This window comes from Macrobrachium nipponense, chromosome 2 (genome assembly GCF_015104395.2).
Source record: "Macrobrachium nipponense isolate FS-2020 chromosome 2, ASM1510439v2, whole genome shotgun sequence".
NCBI lineage: Eukaryota > Metazoa > Arthropoda > Malacostraca > Decapoda > Palaemonidae > Macrobrachium > Macrobrachium nipponense.
Window position 1 is genome coordinate 79,935,202 of NC_087201.1, and position 25,936 is coordinate 79,961,137.

The 25,936-nt window shown below is 43.1% G+C and overlaps 1 protein-coding gene and 1 pseudogene across 9 annotated transcripts in view; both read left to right on the forward strand.

Moving 5' to 3' along the window:
• Window positions 1-25,936, forward strand: part of LOC135220698 (arylsulfatase B-like) — a 160,173-nt gene that overhangs the window by 120,767 nt on the left and 13,470 nt on the right. For all 9 annotated transcript variants that reach the window (XM_064258101.1, XM_064258099.1, XM_064258100.1 and 6 more), the window contains exons 7-8: window positions 4,577-4,734; window positions 8,676-8,811. In XM_064258101.1, coding sequence (XP_064114171.1) covers window positions 4,577-4,734; window positions 8,676-8,811 — 294 coding nt within the window. The remainder of the gene's footprint in view (window positions 1-4,576; window positions 4,735-8,675; window positions 8,812-25,936) is intronic.
• Window positions 7,324-7,442, forward strand: LOC135221597 (5S ribosomal RNA; annotated as a pseudogene).

Here is a 25,936-nt window from a genome sequence, read left to right on the forward strand (position 1 = left end):
GTATGCGGAGGTGATTGATTTGATTCGTCAATTCAATAACCTTTCGGGGAGCATGGAGACACCTACCAGTATGCTTCCCCCGGGGATTGACATGGTGCTTGGATTGAAAAAGGATACGAAGGTGTATGAATTACCTTGTTAGAGTCATGTAGAGTCCGTTTTCCAATACGTAAATGCACCGATTACTGGAAGGCTATGGATTCCTCTTAGTAATCATATACAGCCTGAATGGTGGGGAGTTAACAGACTTTGGGTTGACCCCAGAAAACTTCAAACCTTTACAGGTAAGAAGAATTCCCAGGTTTTATATACTTGTTGGTATAATCTGGTTTGTTCCTATAAGAATATTGACCAAACGCTTCGACTCTTACACAAGTAGTTAAAGTTAATCGGAAGCTTGGTTCCTTAGAAATAAAATACTGTAGAACCATTCTTATTAATGAAACTGCATGGAAACTTAAGTCGAAAGGAGGAGCTGAACTTTCTTTCGCCACTTAAGGTAGCCAACCCTAAGTAGGGCACTTGTAACCTAAGGTGCTATAGCCAGGCTAATTGAGTCATATCTTTTAGCCTAACAAGTGGTTAAATTCGTAGCCTATTCCAGCCAGTCTGAGTTAGTAGTTCTTAGCTTAGACTGTCCGAACTAACTGGTTTGGGTATGCAGGTGCTGGCTTGGACTAGCTAATGGTTGCGGTTTAGTTTTCGAACCTGCATTTACTATCTTGGATTAGTCTGAGTGGTACAATTCTTAGTTAGCTTAGCCTAACTCATAGGTTAGATGGTTCCGACATACATTTCGTACATGTCAACTTAACCTAACAGTGGGTTGATGACTTAGCATGGTCTGGCTACTTAACATGCTTTTACTATCTTAGTTTGGGCGAATTAGTAAGGTTATAAGTATAGCCAAGCATAGACTAGTGCCTAGGCTACCCATTCAAAACACTTTTACCACCTCAGCTTAGAAGGTTGTGGTTGTAGCCTAGCATGTATAGCCCAAACTTTCTTGAACAACTTAACCCTAACCTAAGTCATTTAGTTTCTAGATTAAGCTAGTCTATACTAGCCTAGCCTAGTTAAGAGTACATCTCTGGTGGACTTAACCTACCTTAGTGAGGGAGGAGTTAGCCTAGCCTAATTGGTGGAAGAGTTAACCTAGCCTAATTGGTGGAAGAGTTAGCATAGCCTAACCTAACCAAGCCAGGATCAACCTGGTCTTGCCAACTTAAAATAAGTTAGTCAATTCTTAATTGACTATACCTACTTAGACTAGTCCATGTGGTTGTTGGCTAGGTTAACCTAGAATCTACAAATGGGTCTCTTCCATCCTGGTCTAGTTTCTATATTAAAGTCATGAATCTAACATAGAGGGTTCGAGCTTCAGTTGGCTGAAGCAAGGCATTAGAACCTCATCATATCTGAAAGGGGAAGGTGGGGTTTCCCATACTTCAAGAGTGAGGTGGGGTGAAGTGACGTTGGGGACAGTTCTGGGCTAGGTTACTTGAGAATAGCACCATGGTGGTTTCTGGCAATATAGGATTTCCCTTTGGAAGGTAGCATATTGAACATATGCCCGTATATTGTAACAGATCACCGCATAGGTTGTTACGTGGTTGGAAAGTAACATTACTTGTGGACAAATGAGCCATGTCCTGTTTACAGCTTAATTCATTGGACAGGAGGATAATTAGGACGTGTCTGAATAGAATATATTATCATAGGACATCCCCCTGGGGTTTTTCTATGATATCGTCCATATAATTGGAAAAGTTAAGTGTATCTTAGTTTTGACAGGAACACTGAGCTGATTAATATCTCTCCTAGGGCTGGCCTGAAGGATTTGATATTTTTTACGTGGCTAGGAACCAATTGGTCACCTAGCAATGGGACCGGCAGCTTATTGTGGGATCCGAACCGCACTATATCGATAAATTAATTTCTATTACACGAAATAAGTTTCTTTGATTCCGCGTTGGCCAAGCTGGGAGTTGGACCTCAGACTACCGGTTTGGCAGATGAACTCGTATAATGGAAAAACAATGTAAGAACTGTCTCAGGTTGTTTCACCCTTCGAGGAGCCTGAGGATTCCATTGAGGTTACTGGGAACAACCTGGAGGTTACACAAACTCTAGGTTCTCCTGTTCCTCCATATCCCGAATGGAAGAATGGGTTCCAGTAATTAAGGAGGACCCAAGATGGGTGACTGATAAAGTTTATTGTAGCACGATCATCGCTACCAGGTTTGTGTGGGGAAGAGGCACCACCGATAGGTAGAATTAATATCTCAAGGTCTGGAGGTTGCCCAGTATCCCTTTTCGAACTAATAGTTTTTAAGATTTTGGATGTAGAGTGTCACCTCGGATGTAACACGACTCCAAAGGTCTTTAACTCACATATACAGAATGACTCTTTGGCCATGACTCCCTGTATAGAGGAGGTTTCTGTCCATTAAAGGCATTCTGTCAGTAGACAATGATCTGGTGGAGAGGTTGTCAGAATAGAGGGAAGTCTCTCTGTAATTACATGTATGGTGATATACATTGGACTGGTGATTGGGCATGTAAATATCACTTCACACTGAGTAATCTTCAGATGAATCAGGAGCAGTGAACTGGCTGGGGCACATAAGAACTCCGGTCTGATAAGTGAAAACATACTCTGTATCAGAGTAGAATTGATGGATTACCACCAGGCACATACATCAGTCACGTTACAGGAAACTGACCGTGGATGGTGGTCTTCCTCTGACCTTGGTAGAGTGGGAGTACTCGATACCCAGGTTTTTTATGTAGACTCAAAAGTAGTTAGGAACAACAGTTCCAATTTACCCCAGAATCTGGGATAATGAGTCAATGCAGCACAGGTCATGATGACAGATACATTTCTTAGTCATGCTCAGGACGGTGTGAGTATGCGTAAGAGACCTTCAGGAGGGCCGGGTTTGACTTGTCAAAGTACTCTGTGGTTATAGAAAGATCTACATCACCTAGAACATAAAGGTGGTTGACGTAAAGGAACAGGCCAAACAGAGGCGATCGGTCAAGCCTACTCCTTGTTGTCAAGTTGTTCCAATGAGGTTATACAGAAGAGAAGGTCATCAGAGCAATATGTGCTTTCTGGCAATTAAGACCATATCTGTTAAAATGATTGTGACGGTTGGTCTGTGACTGTATTGAAGCTCAAATTGAGTAATATTAAGAAAGTGTCTGTCTGTTCATTGAAATTTGAGAGTGGGTTCATTTTTATGACAAACCACTTTCAATTCCTGTATATAAATAAGGTTGCCCAGAGGTCCTTGGACGCAATTTCCTTGGGTCCTTTGGTGGCTGCTCAACAAATGGTGTAACTCATCCAGTACCCCCTGGCAGGTCAGTTGGTATCTTGGCTAAGATGATGATATGAATGTGAAATGGAAGAGATAACTGGCCTCTTTCCTTTTCAAATTCTGTCTCCTTCTTTAATTCGGGCAGTAAGAAGAGAGTACTAACATAAGCTGGAACGATCAAGGTACAGGTGAGTAAAGTAGCCATACTGTTAGGGTGAGTATCAGTAAGATACCTATCAGTAGCAGGACATTCCTCTCTTTAGCAAGGGGGAGAGGAATGATAACAAACCTACATGAGTGGATGAATTGGTTTATTAGAAGAACAGATCTTTTTATCTTCCCCGGACGCAATGAACTATGACATTGTGTAGAACCCAGAAATCTGACTCTATGATATTCATATATGTCTTAGATTCTGAAATAATGGTCAGTTGTTATTCAGAAAACTGATCAAAGGGGGCAAACTCCCAGTTGGTTAATAGTACTTACCTCCCACCAAGAGTAAGTCTATCCTAATGTTAAGACCGAAGGTTGTTTCGTGTATGGACAGATGACAAATTTTTAACCAGCCTGGGTTGGAAGATTAACTAACGGGGTCACAAGTTAGGGAGTGGTATGTGGGTGGCTCCAAATGTCTCGTGACCAAGCACAGATGCCAATATTCCTTTCCGTACACAATTATTTTAAACTTTACTGGTTTCCAGCTGGTGCTGAGTATTTATCCTAATGTTAAGACCTCAGGTGTGTAAGGTTATGAAAAATACAAATTGGTTAAAAATTTGTCATGTTTATGGTAGAAATAAGTCAGCTCATTGTATAGCATTTGTTTCTTTGGTGCTTTTATTGATGACATATCATCAAAATGCAAAAAGAAGTTAATTGTGTGACATCACCTTTGGGCAACTTAATATGACATTTGAGAAAACCCAGATGCTTTAGTAAGGTATGCAAAACAGTATAGAAAGTGGAGAGAAAACATAAACAAAACAATACCTTTGTAAAAATCAAGAGCATACAGAACTAAATCTTATTTGACTTACTTAAATGTAAAGAAATAGAGTACATGCAGTAGTTGTTAAGGGGATAAGATATTCAGTAACTTGATATTCAGTACCAGTACAGTATCATTGGTCTTTTGGTATTACTATAGAGGTATCCACCTGGAAATCTGTCTTAAAACAATTCAGTTTTTCTTTTATTTAATAATACAAGAGATCTCGGTAAATAATAAAATAGGCTTATTTTTTCAGGCATGCTTTGGAAATTGGACGAGTCAGTGGGTCATGTGATAGATGCTTTAGATCGCCAACAGATGCTTCAGAATGCAGTAATCTTATTCACATCAGATAACGGAGGCCCAGCAGGAGGATTTAATCTAAATGCTGCTTCTAATTGGCCACTTAGAGGGGTAATGTTGTTTGAATAGGTAGCATTTAGTTTATGCTAAATGCAAAAGCAAAAGATAACTTTTAGATGTTCAATACTTTATAAATGCAAAAGCAATTTATGCAAAAATATTCATGCAAGAGACCTCTTCAGGTACCGTATCAAACAAGTTTTCTTTTGATATATTTAGAATAAAATTTGTTATTAGTCAACTGTATCACTTTTAGTTTAATTTTGAGTTATAGTGGGATTTGCAAATGTTGGTAAGGCATAATGTTGTATTGGAGTGTGACGCACTGCTAATGAGTTTCCTATGTGGGCTACTGTTATGGAAGCTTTAAGTATAGAAACCTAATCCTCACTTCAGCAGATTAATTATCAGTATGATAGCAATCTTGCATTTTTTTCTCTAAAGCCACACCATATAAGGGGCAAAGCTTATGTAAAATAAAATATCTTTAATAAATAAATGGTGTTCATATGCAGAATAAACCTTGTCGTAACAATAGGATAAATTTTCTAGCACTAGCTGGAAACCAGTAAAAAACAATCAAAGATTATTGTATATACGCGGCGGATGTTTGGTCTTCAATCAAGCTTGGACCCCCGCGATATGCCAGTCTTTCTTTTACTGCCAAGGAGACCGGAGTTTTGCTTTGCTTTCCATTTCCAAGCCAGTTTTTTATTGTAGCCAGCACTTTATTTCTTTTTATTAAGCCTAGAAGTTCCGTGGATGTCAGTGTGTTAGACAAATCTTTGCTTTAGTGTTTTGATTTGAAAATTGTGTATTGACATTTATGTTTTTATGTATCTTTCACACATGTCTGGGAACTTTGTAATGTTTTAGTCTTTCAGAATGTGTGCGTTGGGGGATGTTCGGGACGAATTTTATCTCTCAGGTTGCATCTTCCTGAGGGAGAGAGAAATTTAGTTTATTTACAGATTCTGAAGTTGTCAGCCCTGTTTATTGTTTGGAACCTGGTAGCAGAGGCGTTCTCCCACAACTTGAGAGCCCCCTTCTTTGCTTCCATCTGACAGAGATGCCATTTCACTATTTTTGACTTGTGTGTTTGTGCTGTGAAGAAGTGAGGCTTTAAGCAGTCAATGCTGTTGGTGGTGGGTTCCTTGCTGTTTTGGAGCCCCTTCCTGTCGAACAATTCATGTCATCGTACGGGGATGCCAACCTTACGGTTTGCTGTGATCGTTTTCATATGATGTTCAACTGGGTAGTGTTATATTTGTAATACTATTTTACTTTACGTTTTCTGGTACTCAATTGTTATTGTGCTCTTTGTGACAGTTCTGCTGTGTGATGGCGTGAATGATTTGTGACGTGAATGGGCATGTGATGTCATGGGTTTTGACGTCTGCATAGTTGTTGCTGCTCTTAGGATCAAACTCTCTCCATATTTCTATGATGATGGTTTTTCTCTTGAAGATTTGTCGCTATCCATCACGTATACGTATCCTAGGAGTCCATCTGCTTACTGTAGGAGATGTCAGGATACTCTGTTTTGCCATCTTCTCTGTCTGCAAGACCCTGGCCTTGATCAGCAGTTTACTGCTACAGTTAAATGTTGTGACATCATCTGTCTGTGATGTCTCTCCTATGCCTGTTGAGCAGTGGAGTGACTTTCAACTTCGTCCATGACACCATCACGGTCTGTTGTAACCAGCAGTATGATCTTCCTGGAGATGGTATTTGGATGGACTGCTGTGTTTGGCTGTAGCTGTCTTGGAGTTCTGCAACCAAGAGGAGGAATGCATACAATTACTTAATTTTAGATACGAAGTCATCCAAGGTGGCAGTAGTTTGGGCATGACTTTGGCTACGGGTTCTTCCATGGATGGGATGTTGTTTGTGTGCTGCCACCTGGGTTGCTCCTTTTCGCTCTGCCAGTGAAATGGCTGAGACCATCGACCAGCCCTGGTCTTCAGAGATGTCGTGACGTCATTCCAGTGTCCTTTCAGCCTATGACGTCAGATGCTGTGGCCGCTCATCCTCCAGTTATGACATCATCTCTTCCCGATACGACATCATTGTCTTTTATCACCGAGCCGTCGAGGCGTTGGTTCAAGCAGTCCTCAAGAGGCTGGACCCTTGTTTGGAGAGAGGATTTCTGATGTATCTGTAAAGAAAAAGAAGTGTCGTAACGGAGTGTCTCTTCCTAACTCCTGCTTGTAAGACACCAAGTAGAGAGAGGAGTTTTACTCCTACCTTTTCTCCATCACAGACTCATCATCATATCAGATGTTAGAGGATCAAGGACTTTGTGGTTTCATCAGCTACGAATGAAGGAGTGCTTCATCATCTGCCCCACAAGGTCGTGTTTTTTCCCCACACTTTCGTGTTTGTGTGGTTGGCAGTGGAGCTAGTGGAAGAAAGGCATCCCTGGAGCGATCTTCTCTCTGATATTCCAATGTATTTTGCTCCACATGACACGAACTAGTATGGGTTTCATCACTGGTCCGTGTATGTAGTTCATTGCTCGTCCACGTACTTAACCATCGCTTGTCCATGTCGATGATCAGCACATATCCAGCTGCTTGATATGTATTTTCATCCCATGTCTTTATACCAACGTCCACGGGCGTGTTGGTGCCATGACCAGCCAACGGCCATACCACATTGAAAGCACAGCTTCTCATTCGATCAACAAAGTTCAGCAAAGTTTGGTCTGGTCAGTTCTTGGATGGGTGACCACCTGGGAACACCAGATAATGTTGGCATCTGAATTTTGTCCGTACATTGACATCTGCTTTGTACACCAACTTACACGTACGTGTACCATTGCCCACATCTGTATACCAAGTTCACATACATGTTCATTGAACAGACACGTCCAGGGTCTTCTCTTCAAGTTACATTGGATTTGGAAGCATGGTTATTCCAGTCGATGGATTTATTCAATCAAGCCATCCGGCCTTCCTTGGGATTCAGGCCTACTTTACGGTTAGATACGTGGGTCTAGGCCAAGACACTTCGAGGAGAAGGAAGGTAAGGAAATGCTGGCTCTTCTATTTTAGTCTAGCCTAAGTAATTCCATTCTTACCTGGTAAGTAGTTAACACGACCTAACCTAAGTGGGTAAGGTCTTAGCCAAGCCTAGCCTAGCCTAGATAATTCAGAAGCCTTCTCAATCTAGACTAAGTAGTTGAGTTCTTAGCCTAGCAATTGCCGAGTTCTTAGCTAATCTAACCAGTTGAGGACTACAATATCCTTAGCCTCCCTCCAAGTATAAGTCTATCCTATTGTTAAGACCAAAGGTTTGTTCCACATATGAACAAATGACAAATTTTTTAATGAATTTGTATTGTTCATAGCTAACAAACCTGAGGTCTTAACATTAATTGCCCACCTCTAGCCTTCCCTCTCATATCCTGGGTTGGAAGAAAGACTGGCATATCGCTGGGGTTCGAGCTTGGTCGAAGACCAAACATCCACCGTGTATATGCAGGAGTTGCCAGATGCCACAGATTCCTTGCTTTTACAATCTCTTATTGTTTTTACTGGTTTCCAGCTAGTGCTAGAAGATTGTTAAGACCTCAGGTTTGCTAGCTATGAAAAATACAAATTGATTAAAAAATTTGTCTTTTTAAGTTCTCAACCCTTACAGTTAAAGTGTTACATTCTCTTACTGTTGAAGTGTTACATTTCTAGTGTGGAAGATGCTTTTTATATCTGAAAATTATATATATTTTTATTTTTATTTGGTGAGCTAAAATTGTTGTTTTAAAATTTGCTATATGCTTTAGTAAAGGGCCTAAAAATATGCCTTCTTCCCTGAAAGGACACTCCTTTTTGCCATTATACAGATGGATTGCTGAAAATAATTTACTGTATGTGATTGGCTAATGTAATGCTACAGGAAGAACCCTGTTAAATTACTCTAATACAGGGTTCTTATTTTTACAGACCTATTAGGTATGCAAATATGAGTTTTTTATAGGTTTTATGTTTCAGGTCAAGGCATCAATGTGGGAGGGAGGAGTACGAGGGGCAGGCTTCATTTGGTCTCCAAAACTTCTTAATCCAGGACGGGTTTCTCACGAGATGTTACATATCACTGACTGGTTACCAACTCTTATATCAGCTGCTGGTTAGTTTGCTCAATTACTGGATATTGTTATACCATATACTGAAAGTATGAGGCAGTTTAGGCAGCTGGTACAGTACTGTATTTTATTTATCTATTATACATAAAATTGTTTCTTTGCCAGGTCACAAGTCATACTAAAGTTAATATTTTTAGAACAATTGAATATTCCTCATGAATGTATGAAAATCAGGCTGTATGGCCCAGCACTAGTGCCGGGAGGCCATTCAGCACATTTATTCTGAATGAAGAAAAAGCACAAAGCTTTTGAGTCAATTATTTTTAAAGGGGTTCATAGGATCATTTTGTTCCATTCTGGTAAATGTGGAAGTATACACAGGTAGCCCCCAGTTACCGTTGGTATCGGTTACTGGCATTATGGTTTTGTGGTGCTTGTTCAATCTACAAGTAGTCTCCGGTTATCGGCGGGGGTTCCGTTCTTCACGGAATGCTGATAAGCAAAAACCGCCATTAACTGAAACTCAGCAATTTATGGCAGGTTTTGGTTAATGGCACCTATAACCAGGTAATGGCGCCTCTGTTAGGTATGTTATGGCACCATAACTCTTATTATTAGCACCTTATGGTGCCAATAACTAAAACTTGACCTGTTATGGCGCCATAAATTGCTGATTTTATGGTGCTAGACAAGCGCCATAAAACCGGATCGCCATTACCCGAGTCTGCCGATAACTGGGGACTTCCTGTAGTATTTATAACTGGGTTTTACCCGCCGTAGGGTTTATAGCACCATTGTCTGGTTATCGATGGCTTAGGCTAAGTGCCGAGACTGCCTCATAGAATACAAACATAACGAAGATGCATCTTTTCCCTGGCTCTTTTAAAAAGTTATCCTTTACTTTGCTGTGTCCAATAATTCTGTATGTAGCCTTATATTACTATTGTATTATAAAATACAAACAAACCATTCATAAATCTACTGAGAGTAAAGGTAAGATTAATTTGCTGTATTTAACTCAATTCAGAATTATTTTGTTGCTTCTATTTAGAGTAAATTAAAAACTGCTAAATAGGCGTAAATTAATCCCTAGAAACTATTTATATGGGGCAAGGTTATTTTTCTTTATATGAAGTGATTTTAAGTTGAAATATGACTAAAGACATCTTGTTGTGAACTAGATTTAGGTATTTTTTTCGTTAATAGATGGGGCTGTAGTCTGGTTATCGATTGCTAGGCCTAAGCGCCAAGAGACCCTCATGTAATACAAGCAATGAATTTACATCTTCTTCTTGGCTCTTTTAAGTTGTGCTTTACTTTACTGTCTCCAAATAATACTGTATGTATTCTCATATTACACACTATAGTATTATAAAAGACAAACAAATCGATCAATATCTTGGGTTGGAAAAATCAGCCGAGAGCAGAGGTAAGAATATTTTGCCGTATTTAACTCAAATTCAGATTAATCTTTTTGCTCCTATTTAGCGTAAATTAATCTCTAGGAACTGTTTATATGGGACAAGGTTATTTTCAGTATATGAAATGTTTTTAAGTTGAAATATGACTTGAATACATCTTTTTGTGAACTAGATTATTTTTTTTTGTTAAGAGATGGTGTTGGAGCATGTTTCGTGTAAAAAATTAACAGATTCCATTCGCTATTTTCATCCTATTTCATAATGATATGAGATTTATGTATATATCTTTTTTCAGCGTGAAAACAACAGTAAAATGTATTTGTTCATATGCGGAACAAACCTTCGGTCTTAATAATAGGATAACTTTCCAAGTGCCAGCTGGTAACCAGTTAACACAATCAAAGATCGTAAAGCAAGAAATCTGTGAGACCTTGCAACTCGTTCACGTGAGAGGTGATAGCTGGTCAGAGACCACGCACTGGACCTTGTGACGCTCCACTCTTTTCCTTAACCGCCTTGGGGAGTAGATGCTTGTGCTTTTGTTCTCCTTCTAAGTTGGTTGTTTTGAGCCCGTGTTCTTTCTTTCAGTGTGTTGTGTGTGTGTGCGTTTTGGTTGATTTTGGATTCCTCGGAGTCTTCATGGCCTCGTCAATGCATATCCCCAGGCATTCACAGCTGCAGATCCACATACGACATGCAGTAGGTGCAGAGCTTATTTTTGCACTGTTACGAATCCCTGTTTTCTTTGCCTCAACTGGATGATTCGTTTGCTCCCCTCCCTCGATTGCTCTTCCTATGGCTAGTTCTAGTGTTCCCGTGTCACCTTCCTTTTCTTCCATTGATTCGTCAGTGGAAGTATCGGGAGTGCAACAGGGTGATTTTTGGTTTAATGTAGCCCCCTCTCCCTCAGGTTCCAATTTCATACAATCAACTTACCTGTCAGATATATACATAGCTAAGACTCCGTCGTCCCCGACAGAAATTCAAATTTCGCGGCACACGCTGCAGGTAGGTCAGGTGATCTACCGTCCTGCCCTGGGTGGCAGGATTAGGAACCATTCCCGTTTTCTATTCATATTTTTTCTGTCGCTTGGAATGTAAACAACGTTTGCAGTTCCTCCTGACTTGATTTTTGGATTTCATCGCCATCGATCTTCTGGGCTATCTTTTGCAGGGAAGTACTGGATCTTTGGTTCGGCATACGCATATTAATTTGTTTTTATAACTTTGGCTTCGAAAATTTCGAAGAATTGTTTACGTGTAACTACCGAACTTTTCGGTAGACAATCACATAGTTTGCAAGGAAAATTTTAATTTTGTTCATGAAACTTACCTGACAGATATATATTAGCTGTATTTTCTGAAGTCCGACAGAATTTAAAAATTCGCGGCACACGCAGTGGGCGGCCAGGGTGGTAGTACCCATTCCCGCCGTGGGAGGCGGATATCAGGAACTATTCCCATTCCCTTTTCTATGCATATTTTTTCTGTCGCCGGTCGGTAAACAACTGTTTACAGACCTCCGCCTAGGATTTTGAAAACTTCATTAGCCGCTTAAGTATCCTAATTATTCTTTCGATTATCTTGGATTTGCCGCTAGGCATACGCTATCGTAAATTTTTTCATTGCATTTGATGTCTGAAGCTAGTTAGCCTAGTTTCAGACTTTGTTGTCTGCATGGTAAGGTGAGGCTACCGGAACTTTCGGTAGACACTCACTTAGTAGATATGACGTTTACATGTTTTCTTTGCATAAGTTCAATGTAATTAGTGTAATGTGTGACTGATTACGGAAGAAGGAAGCGTGTTAGAATCAGGAGTTTTCCTCCACAGTAAACAGAAGTTAGAAATAATGAACCTTCTAACCTCCTGTAGTTTTTATTTTGCCTAACCCTGTGGTATGGCTTACGGGCCTAGAAGAAGTGTCTGCTAGAGGATTACATCAAGTAATCTTAGACTAAAGTGCTCGCTCTCCAATCAGTGTTGTGAAAGTGTAGTGCCCCTTGTGTTGTGGAGGGGGCGTCAGATCGGCCCCATAATGCCTCTAGGCCTGGACCTCTGTCGGACTCCCAGGACTCAGGGAGAGGGCATGTCGAAAGCCGCAAAGAGGGTTACGGGGCTCCCCACCGATCTGGCGTCCCTTCGGCAGAACCTGTTGACGCTTCCCAGGCTGCTAAAGATCGTGCACGTGCACGAATCTTGAAGGATTGCTTCTCGTCCTCCGAGCGTCCTCCCCGCGCAAGGGTTGGAGCTCTCGGAAGGACTCGCGCCCTCTAAGAAGCTTTAGAGAAGACGCTTCACGTCCTCTCTCTCGTTAGGAGGGAACGTCAGATCGGCCCCATAATGCCTCTAGGCCTAGACCTCTGTCGGACTCCCAGGAAACCAGGGAGAGGGCATGTCAAAAGCCGAAGGAGGGTTACGGGTTTTTCATGCTGATCTGGCTTCCTTTCGGCAGGTCCTGTTGTCGCTTCCCAGGCTGCCGAAGATCGAGCACGTGCACGATTCTTGAAGGATTGCTTCTCGTCCTCCGAGGCGTCCTCCCCACACAGGGGTTGGAGTTCTCGGAAGGACTCGCGCCCCCTAAAGAAGCTTTAGAGAAGAGGACGCTTCACGTCCTCTCTCTCGTCACGAGAGGATGAAAGAGTAAAGAGACCACATTTTCCCTTTTAGAAGAATGCACTGGCTCTTTTCCTAAGGGACATTTAAGGAGGCTCATTCATCTTTCCAGAAGAGTGATTTGAGCCTCCTGCGAGTGAACGCCTCATGTATACATCATTTATACTTTTATTATTAAGGAGGCTCATTCATCTTGCCAGAAGAGTGATTTGAGCCTCCTGTGAGTGAACGCTCATGTATACATCATTTATACATTATTAAGGAGGCTCATTCATCTTGCCAGAAGAGTGATTTGAGCCTCCTGCGAGTGAACGCTCATGAAGTTAGAGCTGTTTCAACCTCGCTAGCATTCCAAAAGAATTTGGTAATCAAGGACATTCTTGATTCCACCTTTTGGAGGAGCAACTCAGTATTCGTCTCCTCTCCTCATGGCGCTCCGTATACGTTATGTAACGTTCGCTTTACTTCGAAAAAGCAAGCTGATAAGTTTGACGGCCGGCAAGCTGCTTTGCACAGTCAAACAACTTATGTCTCTGGTCTGCATAAGAAGGGCAATTTAGACGTGAGGAAGCTTTTGGAGGTGCTCGACGTCCTATAAGTAGAGACATTCTCCAGGACGCTCGGCAAGCACCTTGCGGAAGACGAAAGCCATACGTCTTCCTTTAGTGTTCACACTCTTCAGGAGCAGCGTGCGGCTCTCCATGGAGACTCGCATGAGGACGTCCCTTAAAAATATTCAACGTCATACGCAAAACGCGGTTCGTCATAACATGAGATGTTGGCAAGGTCGCTCGCCAGGACGCCTCTTGGCGGGCCTTGCATGCATTAAGGGCGGCGCTCAACGAGTCCTCTCTGGAACGTCGTTCAGAAGACTTGGTGGTGTTCTCTGCTCAGACACGCTCGTAGCTAAGCAGGACGTTTTTTGAGGACGCTCAGCAGGACGCTTTCCAGGACGCTAAGCAGGACGCTTTTGAGGACGCTCGGCAGGACGCTTTTGAGGACGCTCAGCAGGACGCTTTTGAGGACGCTCAGCAGGACGCTTATGAGGACGCTTTTGTGGACATTCGCCAGGACGCTTCGGTGGAAGCTCGGCAGGACGCTTTGCGAGAGAAAAGACTTGTTGAAGGCGTCTTATTTGCTGTTGAGGACATTTCTTTACAGAAATTTTTAAAAAAGGATTCGGAGTTAGCGGAGAGACATACCCGAATTTTTTCTTCGATCCCTCTTTCCTCTTCATCGATTTCTTTGAGAATCGGGAAGATTATATACTCGGATTCCTGGGTGACTTTCGGCCATGTTAAAGGGTTTTTCCCCTATTAGCAAAGTGCTGATAGTTTTGTCAAGTCAGGACGTTTTCCCCATTGTCATTTAAGTGGGGGACCCCTCATAAATGGGTAGTTCTCATTGACATAGATTTTAACGTTTTATCGTTTAAGCGGATAAACTCATTAACAAATTTCGGAAGAGCTCTCATTCATTTTCAGAGGCTCATCCGGGGAGTAAGAAAAAGACTTGTAGACTAGATCCAGAAGTCTTATGTCCAATATCATAAGAACATTGAACGGTCCTTTTCGATCCTCGGTTCTCTTGATGATCTCTATTCGAATATTACTCCCTTTTCTTGGCAAAGAGTCTTGGCAAAGAGTCAAGGAGTTCTTTTAAAAAGTCTCATTCATTAGAACGTGGACAGTCGGTTTCCCTTTCTTTCTCTCTTCCTCGTCGAGGAAAGATGTAGTAGAGAATTTGATGTTCAAATTACTACAATACTTATGTAGTTTATCTTTGCGTCATTTTGCTAACGCATGGGTCAAGTCATTTACGCATATCGTATTTACCTCCGCGGATAGAAGCCGAAAGAACTGTTGTTCTAATGTATTTATTTGGCACTCCCTTCCACCTTCCAAGAGTTTTCGGAGTAAGAACAACTCTTCAGGTATTGTTACGACAACACCAACTCAGCTTCTGTATTTAGCGAATTCTGTTTCGTTTAAATACGCCTGCTTGAGAGTTTCCTTTTGCTCGATAATATCATACCTATTCCTTCGTAAAGGGAGTAGCTGGCAACTCAGGCAGTTAGTATTCTGTTCACCATTGAAGCTTTCCTTCGAGGAAGACTTCTCCTTCACTCTCTTTGATAGAGATCGAAGGTGGTCGATCTCCAATCCTTATTTTGTTTTCTTGAAGGAAAGAATTTAGGATGAGATAGTTGTTCAGAATCCTATAAATATACTACGTATATTAACCTCGCGACATGATTCTACTAAGCAGTTGAATTGTCCGAGGGGTAGGCGCATATCCTAGTTTTTCTACGGATTGCGACTTAGACGAGAAGTATTCTAATTGAACTGCAACTCGGGGTTGCCTGCAACCTCCCAGGAGTTTGTTTCAATTTTATATACTTATGGTTTTGTCACGACAACACCATTTCAACTTTTATATTTACCGAAATTCGTTTCGCCTAAATATAAATTGCTCGAGCATATCTTTTATGCTCGTGGTTCTAGCCGAACGCATTCCTTTGTGGAATATGGATTACCTGGCAACTCAGGATGACGAGTCAGCGGGAGCTCAGGCTCTGCTACTGCGTATTGAAATGCCTGTGCCTGATAGCCGCTCAGTATCAGCTGGGCCTCCGAGATGCACGGTTGTTTATGTCTCTCTCTCTCCCCTGCTTTGATTGACTACCGAACCGTATCTCTGCCCAACAATCTTGGACTTAGGTCTCTGATTAAAGGGGATTCTCGCAATTATGAAGGACCATCTACTGCTGTGACGATAGATTCCATCGCCTTCGATATTGCGAGAATTTTCAACAGAGATATCTCTTAGACTTATTCATTTTACTGTTTACCGCACGGTAACAGAAGTCTGTACAAGTCTCCCGCTGCATCGCACTGATAATGCGAATGATTTTGCAGACATCTGAGTTTGTCTTTAAAATATCTCATATTCGTAGGTGTACAATTGTTCATTCCGAATTAACAGATATGTCATAAAGACATCGCCTACTCTCCGACCTGACAGCTCTACTTCCAAATGTTCAGCCCATGAGAAGCAGTCCTTCAGGCGCTTTCCCCTGTGTTTTCATTACTGAAGAAACGCCCCGCTTTCATTGCAACTACGACTTCTCACCGGACAGCAATGAAATAGCAGTTAGCGTTTTCAGTCATTTGTAAGCACAGGTTCAGAATCTTGAGAATCCTTCTCTCGATTCGTCTGTGAAGACGTAGGTTGCATTCAATATCTACCTTCGTCTTCAACGGTACATAGCGATAAGATCTTCAAGAGATGGCAGTCTCTTGGCCAAGGCAAAGCAGTGCTGCCTATTTTCAGTGTTCAATCGGAGGAGGCCGTTTCTGGAGTAAGTGAAGGGAAATGAATATTCCTCCAACTCGACCTCTGTGAATTTCCTTATGGTTCTATCTTTCCGTCTGAAGTATGAGATAAGCTAGAAGTCCTAACTATTGTAGAATATGCAAATATGTTGTTGACGGCCTCTAGGCTCAGAGATTCGGTTCTGTCAAACAACAAAGCTTCACGATCTTTGAGGTCTGTGGAGATCTTGAAATTCTCTGGATCAAAGGTTCCGGCATGGAACTTAGACGTAGTCTGAGTTTCTGATGCCAAAAGCATTTCGAACCTATCCTTTCTGCGAACTTAATACACGTGACCAGAAAGGCTAATATTCTAACCGCTCTAGCCACGGCAAAGAGGGTTAGTGAGGTTTTAGCCATCATCAGAGGTTTTGGCTTTAAAGGACATAATGCGGTCTGTCCTCTAAGCCTTCCGTTCTTGATAAGAACGAAAACCTGTCTAACCCTTGACCCGAAGGCTTGGAGACCAAGGGTATGGCACAAATTATTGGGCAAGGGCATTAGAGTCCTGTGCCCTGTAGGGTCTCTCAAGTTTTATCTTGATAAAACTATAGAAAGTCAAGGTCAACGGACAATCTGCGGTGCTCCGTAAAAAAAGACCAGACTGGTTCATGTCCAAGAACACCCTGGCATTATAGCCAAGGAGTTCTTTTAAGAGGTCTCATTCATTATGTTGGCATAAAGATTTGAGATTTTTTCTTAATATGAATGCTCAAGAAGTGAGGGCGCGGCCTCGGAAGCATTTCAAACAGAACATGACACTCAGTAAACATCCTGAGTGCCATGCTTTAGCGAAGCAACTCTGTGTTCGCTTCACACTCCGACAATCTGCGGTGTTCCGTACAAAAGACCAGACTGGTTCATGTCCAAGAAAACCCTGGCATTATAGCCAAGGAGTTCTTTTAAGAGGTCTCATTCATTATGTTTGCATAAAGATTTGAGATTTTTTCTTAATATGAATGCTCAAGAGGTGAGGGCGCGGCCTCGGAGCATTTCAACAGAGCATGACACTCAGTAACATCCTGAGTGCCACGCTTTAGCGAAGCAACTCTGTGTTCGCTTCACACTCCCGACGGGATGTGAAGACGACATTTGAGATCTGTAAGTCGCTAGGACCATACATTTCCGTAGATATATTATTGGGGGCAGGAAGCAACACGAATCCTATCCTATAGAAAAGGGATAGGTGTGCTTTTAACTTTGAAGGGTTGGTCGCTTGAGGAGCGTTCCTTTTCATTAGCCTAGAAGTTATGGAACTAACTTTGATAGGTTAGGTCAGGTGGTGGTTTTAGCTTCGGTGCCCTCAGAAGTATGGTCATATGGTCTAGTCACATTGTGGTCACGCCCCCGTTGACGGATCATCTAGAGCGCACCAGCATTACAGGTATCTACCTCGCTGGCAACTCTAGTAACGCAGAAGCAGACTTTGGTGACAGTAATCACGAAGTCGGCTATGCTAACAGGTGAGGAACCAAGATGTATATCATCTACTTAATTTAGTTTCCCAAAAAATCCTATTCTGTCTCTTCCCACCATCCGAAGGTGGGATTCAGCTATATATATATCTGTCAGGTAAGTTTCATGAACAAAATGTTATTGTTATAATACAATTAAGTTTGTTCATACTTACCTGGCAGATATATATAATTAAAGTGCCCACCCACCTCCCCTCAGGAGACAGTGGCCCACTATAAAATATGAATAGAAAATGGGAATAGTTCCTTGATATCCGCCTCCCACGGCGGGAATGGGTACTACACACCTGGCCGCCCACTGCGTGTGCCGCGAATTTTTAAATTCTGTCGGACTTCAGAAAATACAGCTATATATATATCTGCCAGGTAAGTATGAACAAACTTAATTGTATTATAACAATAACATATTTATTCATAATAACGTGTAGTAAATGTTAGAATTGATTGAGCTAACTTCCTTCTTGAGGATGTAAGTAAAGAATAGTTACGCTTCCTTTAGAAGTTTATATAGCTCTCGTACTAACGAGCAGTTAGAGCATTAACATTACTAGTAGTGTGGATCCTCATCTCCTTCTTACTTCACAGAATCTTCAAATTCATATTGCAATTTGAAGACAAAGGAATGTAGCTCAAAATACGAGCTATTGAAAGGTAAGAAGTGATTTTACTGTTAGTGCAGTGGAGGGTGCGTTCTGTTCGGCTCTGTTTCGCTCCCAGGCCTAGACCTCTTCCAAGCTCACATACCCAGAGGAGAAGGAAAGTCGAAAGCCTTACGGAGGTTATGGAGAATCCCCACCGATCAGGCGTCCCCATCGGCAAAGGAATCTGAGATAGAACGTCCCAGACTGCCAAGTTTAGCCATTGGAAACGGCGTCCTAATTAGTAGAGGGTGCGTTCGATCGGCTCTGTCTCGCTCTCAGGCCTAGACCTCTTCCAAACTCACAAGCCTAGAGGAGAAGAAAGTCGAAAGCCTACGGAGGTTATGGAGAATCCCACGATCGGGCGTTCCCTCGGCAGGATCTGTAAAACGTCCCAGACTGCCAGGGATAGCCATTGCAAAGGCAGCCTTTAAAAAGTGCGTCTGTTCTTCCGTTTCTTCATCTTACATCCGAAAAGACGAAGAATGTACATGTTAGAAGTTCGGACGATCTGGCTCGTTCTCTGAATAAGAGAACACTGACTCACTGAGCGAGAGGCTGAGAGCCAGCCAGCAAGCTAGCGCGAGCCACGTTCCAACAGCCAGCAGCGAGCCGCGTTCCAACAGACTAGCGCGAGCCGCGTTCCAACAGACTAGCGCGAGCCTCGTTCATACAGATAAAGCGAGCCGCGTTCCAGCAACTGAGTGCGAGCCGCGTTCCAGAACTTTTTCTTGGCGCAAGGCGCCTTCAAAGAGAAAACAGACGGCTTAACTAAGGAGCCTTATAGTAGAATGGCAATCAGAAGGATGCTTCCATTGAACGTTTTCTGGCAAGAGGCTCGTATAACAAGACTAGAGGCGCTCGGATCTATTAGGGCGCACGGGACCTTCTACGCAAGCGGAACGTTCCAGGAGCGAGTCTCCTTTCTAGCGTGCGGAACATTCCAGGCGCGCGGAACTATCCAGACGCCAGGCGCTAGGCGCAAGGATCCAGACGCCAGGCGTCAGAAGATTTCAAAAATCTTCATTAGAGAGAGAGGTCAGTCGCGAGACTCCTCTTTGAATTTTTAACTTGAGCAACTTTCCCCTGGCAAATGTGCAAGATGTCGCACAGGCGGCCGTTGCTTTTGTCAGAAGGATTCTGATACTAAGAGAAGCCCCTTTTCATTATTCAGAAGACTACTTTGTTAGCAGTTTCCTCTCAATGCGGACTCTCTCCTTCATCCATGCTCTTCCTCGTTTTGAGGAGGCGGAGAGCTTTGGGAGTTTTTCTTAATAAGATCTCATCGATGTTTGGGTATGATGGCGGATAGAAAATATCTACTTCCTTCCGTAAACCCTAGTGATGAACAGGAATTCTGTCTCTTCCGCGATTTATGAAGAAATCACGAAGATTTAAAGAGTTCCTTGATTAACTTCGTTCCTTAAGGATATATATATATATACTCTTTCTATCGTTCTATTAACGAAAAGAACGAAGATAGTAGAAGGTAGTAGAGTTTCTGCTGTATGAGAATACGATACGGTCAAATCATAAACACATACCGTAGTTACTTCTTTTCTGTGCAACTCAATTACCAGTATCCTTCTACGTCTTTCCTAGGAAGGACTACGCTTAAAGGGATTGTTAAGACTACACCTACTTAGCTTCTAGATTTATCGAAGTCTTGTTTTGCTTAAATAGGCTTTAATAAGAACTTCCTGAAGTTCGATAATAATTTTATAAAATTCCTTTATTAATTGGAGTAGCTGGCAACTCTGGAAGAGTAAGCGGGGACTGCTTTCGCTGAGAGCCTGAGACCAACGCAGTACGCCTACGCCAGTTACTGTCAGTACCATGTAGGTGTCAGTCATGAGCGGTCGGGCGTATCTCTCTCTCCTGCGGGATGGAATAACTTTCCGTATCTCTCCCCTACAATCGCGGTCTTAACCTCGGATTGAGGGGATAGTTAAGCTACATAAATAAAAAAATATTGTATGCCTTTTGCTAAGAAGCTTTCAATAAGAGAGATAGTACAACCTTTCAATGCTGTTTACCGTAGGTAACATTATTAAAGGATTCTATCGCAGCAGAACATTATATTATGTAATGCTCTCAGGCTTACGAAAGCATAGCTTATTAGAGTACCTGCTCAGAAGAAGATGGATGAGTCGGATGGGAAACATTCTCTTTGGGGCAGAACTTGTTTCCCTGAATGGACTATACTACGTATATAAAGTTTTTTCCTACTAAGAACGGTATTAACATGTGAAAGGATGTCGGGTACCATAAAGGCACAGGTGTTCTGGCACATAACATAAAAAGAATTAGAAGAAAGCGCCAGTCTGGCGCAACGCACCAGAAGTACCAACCTGGCGCAATGCTCCAGAAGCGCCAGCCTGGCGCAGTGAGCCAAGAGCACCATCCAAGATTTTCTCGTTTTAGCGAGTTATTAACCTAAGAGTCCAGTAGCCTCTCGGACACCAAGCTCGGTAACGGCAAGATTCGTTCCTGATTTCGTTACCCATTTAATCACTTAGGCCATTTCCATGACACTCTCATATCGCATAGAGCATCGAGAATCTCTTTTTTCGCTCCTATTCGCGTTAACAAAGAGATCCTTCTCGATCGACGATAATAACTGTTAACATGTTTAACATTTATTGGAAAGAGTTGTGAGAACCTGCGGAAAGTCTTCTTCATAAGATGATCTCTCAGTAAGGTAGAAGACGAACAGGCTTCCTATAGACTGCTTCCTTTTCCTACTTCTCCCCCGATTGAAGATGACGTGGGAAAAGCTTCAAGGAAGATTATCTTGCCAGTACAAGAGCAACTGGCCTCTTTGGTGGGAGTGTTAGCGCCTCGTAGGAAGGACGTTGCGCTTCCAATCAAGAAGTCTCGTCCTCTCTCCCCTGCGAAGCGAGAGGCGTCATGCAGACGTGAAGCTTCCAAACATATCGCAGAGGCTTCGGTTTCGAGAGCGAGATCGGGAGAATCTTACGGAAGACACGTAACGCCAGAGAGACGTGAGACGTCGTCAAGACATGAATAGTCATTTAAAGCTGCTTTTAGACGCGAGGCTCCAACCAAAATTTTGGCGCCAGTTAGGACGCCTTTTGAGAGCGAAGCGTCTTCCAGGCGCGAGGCGTCATCCAGACGTCAGCAGCCACACAAACGGGAGGCGTCAGCCAGGACGCTTGGCTGACTAGAAGCGTCATCCAAGCGGGAAGCGTCATCCATTTATGGAGAGAAGCCTGGGCTGTTGGCGCCTTCCAGGACTATTAAAGCGGGGAAGAGGAAGGAATATCATTCCCTTAGCCCCTCTCCTATTAGGAGTTTGTCTCCTCCAGAGGAAAGACGTACTGAATTAGCAGCGGAGACTCATCTAGACCCCGAGTTAGAAGTAAACTCGGAGGAGGAGTATCAAGGAAGAGAAGGACTGTCGAACTATAATGTTTTGACAGCCTTGCTTCTAGAGGAGTATGGAGACGACTTGACTCCTGCCTCTCCTCCTTCTCCGCGCTCTCTTTTCTCGAGTGCAAAGACGAAGAAATCTTCGTTTTTTTTCTTAGAATGAAGCCCGCCATTTCGATGAAGAGGGCTCTTCAGTCTTTAGACTCTTGGATGAAGTTGAAGAAGGAGTTAGTTAGAACGGTCTTCTGCATGCCTCCAGCGAGACTAGCTGGTAAAAGAGGCATTTGATATCAGACGGGAGAGAATATGGGTATTTCTCTTCCGTCTACGTCAGAAGCGGACTTTTCGACCTTAGTTGACGCTTCACGTAGACAAGGTTTGAACTCTGCCCGTATAACTTGGGGCATTTCAGAACTGGACCATCTCCTCAAGGGACTCTTTCATGTATTGGAAGTTTTCAACTTCTTAGATTGGTCCCTTGGGGTGATGTCCAAGAAAGCCCATGATTCTGAAGGACTCGAACCAGAAGTCCTTCTGTGTATTTTGTCTTGTATAGACAAAGCGGTTCAGGATGGCTCGGTTGAGATCTCCTCTTTGTTTGGAGCAGGTCTTCTTAAAAAGAGGACAGTATATAGTGTCTTTTTAACCAAAGCGGTCTCCCACGCTCAGAGGGCAGCGCTTCTGTACTCGCCTTTGTCTGACTTTTTGTTCCCTTCTCAGTAGTGAAGGACATTTCTCGTTCATTAACTGAGAAGGCGACTCAAGACCTTCTGACACAGTCAGTAAGGAAGAAGAAACCTGCAGACAGCCCCAAGAACACTGTCATTGTCTGATGAGGAGAAAGACCGGGCCTACAACCTGACACAGATGCGCTAGATGCGAACATATAGGACAGATAAGAGTGTCCGATGTGGACATTGCCAGACATCCTCGAGACTCTACCAAGCTCGAAGCTCCGGCAAGTGGTGAGGAGCCACCCAGGCGCGAGGCGCCAGGCAGGAGCGAGGCGACCAGCAGGCGCGAGGTACCAGCCAGCGGCGAAAGCCTCCAGGCAGGCGCAACGGCGCCATCTCCAACCGGGCGCGAGACGCCAGCCAAAAGGCTGCGAAGCTCCAGGCAGGCGCAAGGCGCCAGGCAGGCACAAAGCGCCAACCTGGCGCGAGACGCCAGCCAGGCGCGAGGCGCCAGGCAGGCACAAAGCGCCAACCTGGCGCGAGACGCCAGCCAGGCGCAAGCCAGGCTCTAGGCGCGAATCTCCAGCCAAGACGCGAGGCGTCAACCAGATGCGAGGCGCCAGTCAAGCGAAAGGTACCAGACAAGCGCTAGGTGCCAACCAAGAGCGAAGCACCAGCCAGGCGCGAGGTTCCTGCCAGGCTTCAGGCTTCAGTCGGGAGAGATCCATTTCAAGAAAGCCCTGGTCTTCTTTGAAACATGGAGATCTCCTAAGCACTTCATAAGTGACTTGATTCCTTCAAACAGCTGAGAATTAAAAGCGCAGGAAGTGCGCGCTTTTGCAAATTCTTGTTCTTTACATAACAACATGTCATATAAGACATATTAGCTGTGTTGTACGGTAGAGGCAACTCTGTGTTGACTTCTCATTACACAAAGGATGTCAAGTTAACCTACGAGAGATCCTTCTCTTTTGGTTTATACGTTTCTGCGGATACGTTACTGGGATAAGGAGCCGACACTGATCCTTAACTTTGAGTTAAAGTTTTTTAACTTAGTGAAATTATTGGGGTTTTTGAAAGGAGTGTGTGGATAACTCTTTCCAATTTGAGCGCGAACCCTCGTGTTAGGATCAGGTGATCGGGATCGGTGTTGCGCTCCTTCATAAGGTGTATTGTCATAGAAGTGGTCCAGTACCCATTGACAAAGTCCTTTCAGGCTCTGCCGAGTAAGCGGTTCATATCCCATCGGCAGACCCACAAGATCTCTTAGCCATAGATCACATATCTCGCTAAAGTCTTGAGGTGATGCAGACTACTGGGCAACAGCCACGAAGTCTACCACCTATCAGTAGGAACCAAGGTTTATTTATACCTACAACATATGTTGTTTACCTGTCTATTCCATGTTAGCTGTCTCTTACCCTCCACCAGAGGGTGTCAATCAGCTATGTATATATCTGACAGGTAAGTTGATTGTATGAAAATGATATTGTTATAATACAATAAAGTTTCATACATACTTACCTGGCAGATATATACAATTAATGGCCCACCCAGCCTCCCCGCGGAGACAGGTGGAAGAGAAAAAATATGAATAGAAAACGGGAATGGTTCCTAATCCTGCCACCCAGGGCAGGACGGTAGATCACCTGACCTACCTGCAGCGTGTGCCGCGAAATTTGAATTTCTGTCGGGGACGACGGAGTCTTAGCTATGTATATATCTGCCAGGTAAGTATGTATGAAACTTTATTGTATTATAACAATATCATTTTTCTTCCTGAGAAGGAGGAGGCTACCCCATCTAATTCCATTGTTTCAGGTTTGGAGTCATCCAAGATGGCGACGGTTTGGGCATCACTTCGGTTACTAGGTTCACCTTCCTTGGATGGGCTGTTGTCGCATTTCTTGGCAGCTCGTACCCTCTCCTCCAGCCCCCATTGCTCTCCCTGGACTCCTCTACATTGGCTCTCACGTGCTGCCATCTTGCAGAGCCTTGCCAACAGTCTCTAGGTCGCGCCTTATTGCTCCGCCAGTGAGACCATCGCCTAGCACTGGTCATAGAGATGTCGTGACGTCACTCCCAGCGCCCTCTCAGTCTATGACGTCATCTCTTCCTGCTATGACGTCATCGTCCTCTCTCGCTGAGGCATCTGAGGCATTGTTTCAAGCGGTCTTCAAGAGGCTGGACTCTGTTTTAGAAGAGAGGTTTTCTGCCTTCATTACGAAGAGGATGGTTCGTAAATATAAGGTCTCTACTCCACCCATGCTGCTAAGAGATCTCGCAGAGAAGGGAATTTATCTCCTCCTGCTTCTTCTCCATCACTGCCTCGTCATCGTGTCAGACGTTGGAGGATCAAGGACTTTGTGGGATCCGAACCACATTATATTAAGAAGGAATTAATTCTGGTGATAGAAATTCGTTTCTCGATATAATGTGGTTCGGATCCCACAATAAGCTGTAGGTCCCGTTGCTAGGTGACCAATTGGTTCCTAGCCAAGTAAAAATATCTTCTGTGAGCGGAGGGAGCGCATCGCCTCCTGCCTCTCACAACCGTGTCCCCCCCATGCACTTCTTGTTCGTGCAAGTGAGAGGGGTGCTTCACCATCTGTCCCGCAAGGTTGTGTTTCTCCATTGCAGGTACGTGTTCGTGAAGTTGACAGTGAAGCTTGTGGAAAGAAGACATCCTCATCTTTGTTACATGGCTGCGTGTCTCCTGGGCGTGACGTCACCAGCGGCGCTGATTCCACAGCTTCCCTCTGACTCAAAGAAGCGACAATCGTCACTGGTGGAGCAACACAATATGGATTAAACTGGCCCAAGAGTCCCCTAGAATTTTCAGTATGATCGTAAACGGTAGTTTTGGTAAAATATAGTCTGATACTGTGTGTTATGCCATGAAAACCAGGGTGGAAAAGTAATTTATTTTCTCTAAACAAAAAAACAAAAACAAACAAGGGCTTATTTTAAATCAAGGTGAGTATTATTATATAAGTGAAATCCTTCTGTATAAAAATAGCTCTTTATTAAACAAAGAAAACAATACTCAGGAAGTTTCAATAATCAACGAAAAGGAACACTGGTGCATAATATTTATACAAACATTACTTTCCCAAAAACCTTCATCCAGAACATTTAAAATTAATTGACTCAGGTTAATGTCATATCAATTTAGACAAATTATTCGGTGTCCAAGTTTCAAGTTTATAGCTCTTGAATAGGAAGTTCACCTGAATGGCACGCTTCTACACCAGTGGGGAAGAACCAGTTGACAGTTAGCAGTGGAATGAAATACTGACACACATCAAGTATACAACAAAACCAAATTTTTAAACAGAATATTAATTAACAAAATAAAAAATTCAGATAACTTTTGAGTCTCACTTTCGATTCACTACATTGTTAAGACCAAAGGTTTGTTCGCGTATGAACAAATGACAAATTTTCTAAGACAATTTGTATTTTTCATGGCTACAAACCTGAGGTCTTAACATTGTACTGCCCACCTCTAGCCACCCCTCTGTCTTCCTAAAGACATCCTAGGTTGGGAAGACTGAATGCTGTAAGCATGGGTGCATG